The sequence below is a fragment of the Sabethes cyaneus genome, chromosome 3, assembly GCF_943734655.1.
Source record: "Sabethes cyaneus chromosome 3, idSabCyanKW18_F2, whole genome shotgun sequence".
Lineage (NCBI taxonomy): Eukaryota > Metazoa > Arthropoda > Insecta > Diptera > Culicidae > Sabethes > Sabethes cyaneus.
In genome coordinates this window covers 237,037,034-237,046,547 of record NC_071355.1, presented here as the reverse complement: position 1 = coordinate 237,046,547, position 9,514 = coordinate 237,037,034, and the positions used below count along the sequence as shown (strand labels likewise).

General features: G+C 45.6%; 1 protein-coding gene across 1 annotated transcript; it reads right to left on the bottom strand.

The window, feature by feature from the left end:
* Nucleotides 1-982: 982 nt before the first annotated feature.
* LOC128740932 (pre-mRNA-splicing factor CWC22 homolog) lies at nt 983-2,902 on the bottom strand. The gene has a single exon (XM_053836510.1). It carries the CDS (start codon nt 2,900-2,902, stop codon nt 983-985), a length of 1,920 nt encoding a protein of 639 aa, XP_053692485.1.
* Nucleotides 2,903-9,514: the final 6,612 nt, after the last annotated feature.

Here is a 9,514-nt window from a genome sequence, read left to right as displayed (position 1 = left end):
AGCACTGATGCGCCGACAGCGGCAGGCTTCGATCCATATTCCGCCTTCAACAATCGCTCCTCCGAAGATTTTCCGTCGAACAGCTTCTCGTTTTCGTCGATTAGTTTCGAGTTCCATCTTGAGGTCCGCATCCGACCGGCTCTCCAGCGCGGTGGTGAGGGCGTCGAAGGCCTTCGGGAGACTGCGTAGAATCATGGTGACTTGCATGTATTCCGAGAGCCTTTCCCCAGCAATTTCTAGACGAGAATAGAGCTCTTCCATCCCGTAAATGAATTCCTTCATGTTTTGGCCTTCCCGAAAGTTGGCGTCCCAGATCTCCTTCAGTAACGCAACTTTCCCCATCAGAATCGTGCTTTGTGATGGTGCGTTTTCAGCGCATCCCACGTAATTTTCGCCATCGTTTTCATCACGATGAGACTGTGCTGACCATCTTCTGCCAGCAACGCAATCGTTGCTCTGGCCGCCTCGGCAGCTGTACCTGGAGAAACGTACTTCCATGTTCCTTCCCTCATCATGAACATTTGGACTTTGAACGCCCACGAGCGGTAGTTCCGATTATTTAGCCAGGCGACACCTATCTTTGAAAAGTCCATTTTTATTTTCGCCTAAACTGCCTCCACTTTAAAACTTTCCACTTTCCCCAAATGCTGAGCACATAACCTGTTAAAGGTTAACCCTAAAAGGACTGGAAACGGGAGCTCAGTGACGTCGCAAAGTCAAGCACGTGTGATTACTAGCTCAGTACAAAAAAGAATGAGAATGTATTGCGCTTTTCGCACTGATTTGGACTGCAGAGTTAGCCTACAGAGGCTCTCTACATAGACGTACTGGAGGAACTTGGAGTCGTGAGAAGTAATTGGAGGAAGGCTTTAAGCACCGAGTACGGTTGACGACGACACTTCGGTCGAAAAGTGTCTATGTTTGAGGAACGTTCAATTAGTAATAAAAAAGTTAACTTTTTTTTTTCTTAATGAATTATAATTTATTCAAAGCTATCATTTTTGAAAAAATCACGCAGGTCATCTGTCAACCCGCCTAATCCAATTGCGGTCAAAAAATTTATCGCAAAGCGTGTGTTTTGTCGATTGTCCCGCGGGAAAATCCCGTCCAAAGGCTCGGCCAGGGTTGGGTCCTTGAGCCGATTGTTGAACTTAGCAAGACCCATATACTCGCATAGTTCCTGAAAGAGAATCTTAATAAAGATGCGACTAGAACTGGTGGTGTCCTCCTCGTTGAGCCGAACGCAACGCAACACGTCCCAACCGATGGAATCGGTGAAGAGTAAATGAGCGAAAAATTTGCTCACGTTACGCAACCGGTTCGTATCCAATCTGTGCGTTGTGGAATAGGTTTCGCTAAAAATCTGCTCAAATGACTCGATGTATATTTTGTTAGTTATGCAGATTTTTTGCGCTAGCAGACCGAAGAACTTTTCGTAAGTTCTCTGCTCAGCACAGCAATCTAAAAACATGTGGCATAATTCCTGCTCCTGTCCTGGCTTTAGTTCCATCTTCATTAGCTTATGTGCACATTCCTCGTAGTCCAAACTGGAATGAATCGTCAAATAGATTGTCCTCCGAAGTGCGATCAAGTTGGTCTCTGTGTTATCCACGATCAACTGCTTCTGATTACCGTCTCCTTCTTCGCCACTACCTCCGTCGGAGTCAGCTTCTCCATCCGAGTCACTATCGCTTCCACTACCACTGGACGAACCCCCACCATCACCATCATTATCACTATCATCGCTGCCGAGAATCTCCTTACTGATCGCCTTATATTTTGCCTCATTTTCCTCATAATCATTGTCCACCTTGAATACATCGAGAATATTCTGCGTGTCGTTCGCTTCGTCCAGCATTATCAAATGCGTAATCTGATCATCCTCCTTGACCAGCTCCAGCGAATCAATCACGGCCGCATGGTCCTTAAACCCATCCTTTCGAGTTTGAAACAACACCTCAATCATGTACTGCACACGTTTGTCCAACTTTCCCTCATGCAGAATATTTTTCAGCATCTCAAAAATAGCGTTGACTCCCTTCCCGGAAACCTCGGTCAGTTTTTGACCGACTTCCTTCAGGAACGCGATTGCCACCTCGACGGAATCATCCGTCGGGTTCTCCACCAGCAGTGTTAGAATTTCCAGCGCGAGAATTTCATGCGCCACCCGTTGATTGACGAGATGTGCCACAAAACGGGATGCCGACAGGCAGATGCTTTTGTCGTTTCGACGGAAGCTGCGCTTAAATTGAATTACTAACCGTTTCAGCAGCAGCTCGCCGATGTTAGGAAATTTCGAGTTAATAATTGCTACCAGAGCGGCGTAGCTACGCGTAAAAGTAGGTGATGCTGCTTGCGCTTGAATAATCGATCGACACAACAGTCCACGGCCGCGAACAATATTCTCCCGTAGCAGCTCCCGAGTGATAATGCCAATATTGTCGACGTTCACTTTGTTAATGTGACCGAGGATGGATTTTTTAAGTGCCTCCCAGGAAATTCGTTGGTACGCAGCAGACGTCTTATCGGTGATTTCCGCTTGCATCATACGAAGTTTGGCCGGTGGAATATACGCGCCCCCCGTTTTCGACGTTAGCAAATCAACTGCCGGTTTTCTGTTGCCAGCAGGTTTCTCAACACTTTTACTTCGGGGACGTTCACCTGGTTCCAGACTGTGACGGTTTTTCGCTCTGCGGTCACGGTCTCTTGGTTTTCTACGTTCACCCTGTCTGCCTTTTCTGTCACGAATACAGGACCGCGACGAGGATCTTGATCTGGAACGTGAACTATGTCCTTCCCGTGAGTGCTTTTTGCGATGTTTGTTCGGCTCACTGAGCGGACCGACCGATGCACTGCGGTCGCGTTTTTTCACTCGCGAGCGGGTATTTTCCACGTCGGACATTGTATGTATTAAACGATTAATTATTGATTGTTAAATTATTAAAAACTTTTTAAGCAAGCTTCTGTAATGTTTACGAACGTTTAAAGAACAGTTTTACGAATGTGTTTTAATCTCAAAACATGAAGCTATTTGAGAGCAGCTATATCGAAGTCGCTCAGGTCGGTAAAATTCAAGGTAAAATTAGGTACACATCGGAAACGATATACCAATTGCTTAGGTAAAAAATTACCTGCTGAAATGTAATATGCGGCAGGGGTACCAGATATGCCGGTTCGTTTACAAATGTCGACCAACATTTGAAAAGGGCGGATAAGCCAACTTTCAAACAGAAATGGTCGCATTTCAGCAGATTTCTGATCGGAACGTTCAAATGCAATTCAGCAAAGTTTCGTTAATTGGTGGTTCGTTAATTGGGCGGTTCGTTAATTGGGCGTTCGCTAATTGGGCTATGTGACAACTTGAATGTCAAAATTGAATGGAATTTTCGAGTTTAGAATTTTCTAACAACTGTCAGTCGGCCCAATTAGCGAATCAGCTGGAGTGCAGTCGTGGCCCAATTAACGAATTCAGGCTGTATAGACCAATTTTCAACGCGTACCATCGTTTGAACTTTTGACGTAGGACTACGTCTTTGTTTACTATACTGGGACTGGGTAGCACTTTGTAAAAACGAGAAATAGAAGTGTAACGTTTGAATGAAATATTTCAAACGCTAATAGCTACTATACTACTGAACGAAACATAACAGTTAATATGTCGTTGGATAGATAAAATGTCCAGCAATTTTATAGTAACATACTAATAATAATTTTTTATACGCTAAATAGTGAAAATGTGTGTAAAGATTCAAGGTCGAATTTTTCCATACATTTCCCTTGTTATCGCCTAGCTTCACAGGCACGGACGACAATTAGATACACCAAAGGATTTGGATCCAAATGATAACCTTGAGACCACTTTGTAAGCCACACCCCTTTTCCAATCCAATCGGCAACATCGATGGCTATTGACGGCAACACCGGTCCCAAAGACAAGCGGAATCAGAGGGCAATGGCCAACGTGAATCCCACACGATGCACTTAACATTACATTTTGCATTATCCCCATCGCAGACATGCGAAATTGTTCGATAGCTTGCTCAATCAGTGTCGGACAATCATTTAAGCAGCAGCAGCCGATATGGTTTCCCCCACCACCTACACTAGCTTACAAGCAGCAGCGGCAGTGCCAGTGACTATAAAATGGTACTCTTGGTTCGCCGTCTGCTCATTCATCGCACAATCGCACTGACGGACGGTCAGTATTTACCATCGACGGCTATTGGTGGCGAAAGCAACGGCATTTGGCGGCAAACACCAGCGATCGGAGCCAACAACGATAGCAATCGGGAGGTAACGATAGCATTTTTGGCGGCTATTGGAGGCAAATCCAAGGACCTTTGCGGCATCTAATGTCATTTTCGATGACAATTCGAGGCACCCAATGGCATTTTGGCGGTTATTTTCGCAAACCAACAGCAAATGGAAGCAAATCGACTGACGGGCAGCGAATTCAGCAGTAGGCCGTTGTGGTCTTAAACAGTTCTTATAAGAACTATAGTAATTGAAGAATGAAAAGATTTTTCTTCACTTTTCTAAATGGTTAACGTTTCAACGTTCCATGGAAAATGCTTGCTCATTCAGCGTCGGATAATCATTCGAGCAGCAGCAGCAGCCGATATGGTTTCCCCCACCACCTACACTAGCTTACAAGCAGCAGCGGCAGTGCCAGTGACTATAAAATGGTACTCTTGGTTCGCCGTCTGCTCATTCATCGCACAATCGCACTGACGGACGGTCAGTATTTACCATCGACGGCTATTGGTGGCGAAAGCAACGGCATTTGGCGGCAAACACCAGCGATCGAAGCCAACAACGATAGCAATCGGGAGGTAACGATTGATGGCTGGTACAAAGCAGAGTAACAAACGAGTGGAACTAACAGCGTATGGGACTTTAGATTAAGACCAGCAGTAAACTCACAAACACGCGGTGAACATTTAGACGGTAACTTTATTTGAACTGTAGCAAAGTATAAAAAGCACTTGTATTCTTGTTGAGGTTTTTAGCGCGAATGAAACGAGAGACTAGGCAGTGTTGCCGTATAATATAATAAACTTATCAGGGGTGTGCAAATGCACGGTAATAATGCAGGGGTATACATCGCTCTCCACACTCCTCCTCGATGGATCGCACCTGCCGAATAACTGCCTATTCCAATCCGAGTTGACCACAGAAGCTTTCGTGCTTATTTGGTCCCAATGGTTTCGTCAATATGTCGGCGATCATCACCTCGGTTGAACAATACTCCAGAGCAATTGCCCGTTTCTGACATAATTCCTGGACAAACTTCTCCCGTGTATCGATGTGCTTGGACCTGCGACTGGATCTTTCAGTACGAACGAAAGCGAGACATCCTTGATTGTCTTCTCTGATTGTAGTTGGTCCCGTTTGATGCTCTCCGAAATCAGCGAGCAGCAGCCTCAGCCAGATGGCCTCTTGGCATGCCTCACTGAGCGCCACGTATTCGGCTTCCATGGACGATAAGGTAACACTCGACTGTCCACGGCTAGCCCACGAGATTGTAGCTCCACCGAACATAAACGCATATCCAGAAGTTGATCTTCGACTCTGTAAATCGCCGGCCCAGTCTGCGTCCGAGTAGCCTGAAAGTGGTTCATCCAACGCACCACCTAAACGTAACGTATAGTTCTTCGTCTTCTTCAGATATCGCAGGACACGCTTCGCCGCTGTCCAATCTAACTCAGTTGGATTACTAAACTTTCGTCCAAGAATGGCGGCGCTATTCGCTATATCCGGCCTAGCTACTACCGATAGGTATAGCAAACTTCCAACGACGCTTCTGTATTTAGCCGCATCCTCCAACGGCTTGCTTTCAGACTGATCCTTCAAATATCCCGGGTCCATGGGTGACTTTGCAGGTTTTGCTTCACTCATTCCATGTGTTTTCAGCAACTCTTCGATGTAGCTTTGCAGACGAATGTTGTAAGCTCCTTCAACTCGTCGAACTTCCATGCCGAGAAAGTGAGAAACATCTCCCAGATTCGTCAACTCAAATTCACCACTGAGACTCCGAAACACTTTCTGCAACTCACTGTTGTCGGTTGATGCAACAAGCATGTCGTCTACGTAGACCAGTAGAAAGACATTCGTATGTCCACAATCCTTCACATACAAGCACTGGTCCGCCTTTGACTGTTTGAAGCCAAACTTACTCAATGTAGCGTGAAGGCGTTTGTTCCAACATCGCGCGGATTGACGCAGCCCATAGATGCTCTTTTGAAGTCGGCAAACTAGGTTTTCTTTTCCTTTTTCTTCGCAACCTGGTGGTTGACGCATGTACACTTCTTCTCAAAGGACTCCGTGAAGGTAAGCGGTTTTAATATCAAGATGTTGCACGATCATATTCCGTTTAGCTGCAACTGTCAACAAGGTACGAAACGTTTCATGCCGTGTAACAGGGGCATAAACGTCCTCAAAGTCAGTACCATATCTTTGCACGTAACCTTGTGCCACAACTCTGGCTTTATGTTTCACAATCTGTCCTGCTTCATTCCGCTTTAACTTGAACACCCACTTGGAGCCGACAAGTTTCTGTCCTTTCGGTAACGGTACAAGCTCCCAAGTGTTGTTCCGACGATGTGATTCCATCTCGTCTTTCATTGCATCATTCCATTCGGAAATCTTCATGGCATCCTGGTAGTTCACTGGTTCCTGAGTAGCACACGCTGCCGTACCCACGGCATAATCCAGTACGTAATCTTCAAGGTGCCGTGGTACAACACCACGCGTGTTTCGTTGCGGACGATGTATATTTTCAAGCTGTAATGGATCTTCGTCCTCGGCGTCTTCGTAATCCTCTCCATCCGAAACATTCTCTTCGTGTTCATCCTTCTTGGGAAGCAGTTTTATCTCCTCCTCAACCGGAGCCGAACGTTGTCCACCCGAGGAACTCGATGTTGGGAACTCAACCGTAGAAGTGCCATTCCCCAATTCAAGGAAACGAGCATCACGACTAATGGTAATCAAATCACTTTCACAATCTACAAAACGATACGCTTTGTGCTCTGTAGAATACCCTACGAATCTCAGCTTCCGCGACTTACTGTCCAACTTACTGCGCTTCGCTTCCGGAACATGGACGTATGCTTCGGCACCGAACACTCGAAGATGTGCCAAATCCGGCTTGCGTCCCCACCAAAGCTCATAAGGAGTTTGTGGCAGCGATCTAGATGGTAAACGATTTTGTAGGTATGTTGCAGTAAGCACAGCCTCTCCCCAATAACGTTTTTCCATGTGAGCATCAATAAGCATACACGTAGCCATCTCAGTTATCGTCCGGTTCTTTCTCTCAGCCACACCGTTCTGCTGAGGGGAATACGGTGCGGTGAATTGTGGTTTGATTCCTTCGGATCGATAGAAAGATTTTAATTCGTTGTTGTTGAACTCTCCTCCTCCATCGGAGCGGATTATACGGACCCTTCTTCCGAACAAGGTTTCAGTCCATCGAACATATTCTTTGATTATATCCGTTGCCTCGGACTTCTGCTTCAACAAATACGTAACTGTGAATCGGCTGTAGTCATCGATGAGGTGCATTACATAACGATTACCACTGGGAGTTGTTGTTTTCATCGGACCGCATAAATCCGTATGCACGATGTCAAGAACCTGATGCGATTTCCGTTCGCTAACGGGAGGGAAGGGTTGTCTGGCCGACTTTCCTTCCATACAACACTCACACACAAGACGTAAACCACAGTCGCTTACCTTGATACCTCTAGCAAGACCCTCTTTGACGACTCTCTAAGCGGCGGCCCAATCTCTGTGGCCCAACCGCCGATGCCACTGATGCTGACAGTTAACGTTGTGCTCACCAGATGACGCTTTATACGATTCTTCTATTGTACGTAAGTAGTATAGGCCACCGTAACGGAAACCCGTCGCTACGACATTACCGCTTTCATTCATGATGTGACAGCCATCACTATTAAAGTCCACTTTTAGTTTCTTTTCAGCTAATTTGGCTACCGATATCAAATTAGTTGCCAGACCAGGAACGTACTTCGTGTCATTCACATCAATTTTCACTGATTGTCCGCGATCGTCTACTCCACGAAGCATACCACTACCTTCTCCAAGGATTTGTATCTTCTTTCCATCGGCAAGCGTAATCCAACCACCGGAATAATTTTTCAATGAAGTAAAGAAATCGCGATCGTTTGTCATGTGGGCGCTTGCACCACTGTCAATGATCCACGCACGCGAATTCACTTTTTCACCAACACCGGTAAACGCAACATTTCGTTCTTCACTTTGCACGATTTTTGCTTTAGGGTTTTCTTTTTCTTGCTTGAAACGATTATCTTCTTTCAGCGAAACCTTATACTTCCGGCAGTCACGACGTAAGTGCCCCGGCTTTTTGCAAAAATGACACACACGGAACTCTTTTGCTTTGTTATCAACTGAACGCATCGCTTTTTCAGATTTCGAACCGGCACTGTCACGCTCTAGGCGACGATGGTATTCGTCCATCAATTTCGACTTTACGATGTCAACCGAAATATCCTCATCAGCCCGATTGTCCAAAGCGATCACAATTCCATCGTAAGAAAATGGCAAACTTCGCATAACCATGCAGATTTTAATATCTTTATCAAGCACAGTACCCGCGGCATCTAGTCGGTCGAAAAGATTATCGAGTTCACGCAAATGATCTTCCATGTTTCCACGCTCCGACAGATTTGTCGCACACAAACGTTTTAACAGAGACACCCGTACCGAACGCGTCGTCTTTTCATGGTACGATTTCAAAGCCGCAAACACATTATGCGCAAAAACACTGTTCTTCACAACAGGTAACTGATTATCTTCAATCGACAAGATAATGGTTGCCTTTGCTTTTCGGTCATTCTTGATCCACTCATCATTCCGGGCATTTTCCTCCGGAACGGCCCTTTCAACCACATCCCACAAATCATCTCTTTGCAGGATATTCTCAATTCGCACCTTCCACGTCTGCCAATTGGTGCTATTCAGTTTTGTAATGGCAAACTTGACTTCGGACATGGTTAGCTTTCGTCTAAACAGCAAAACGTTTACTATCGTTTTTCAACGGATAAACTTTTCTCGCCGTTGCTGCTATAAGCAAGCACACAAACACAGGCAAAGAACGTTTTTCGCACTACCGCGATACTCCGAACGACGCTAGCGACCGGATTGTATTTCACTACCGATTCCGTCTTAAAACTGTCCACTTTCTGGGGCCATTACCTGATGGCTGGTACAAAGCAGAGTAACAAACGAGTGGAACTAACAGCGTATGGGACTTTAGATTAAGACCAGCAGTAAACTCACAAACACGCGGTGAACATTTAGACGGTAACTTTATTTGAACTGTAGCAAAGTATAAAAAGCACTTGTATTCTTGTTGAGGTTTTTAGCGCGAATGAAACGAGAGACTAGGCAGTGTTGCCGTATAATATAATAAACTTATCAGGGGTGTGCAAATGCACGGGAATAATGCAGGGGTATACATCGCTCTCCACAACGA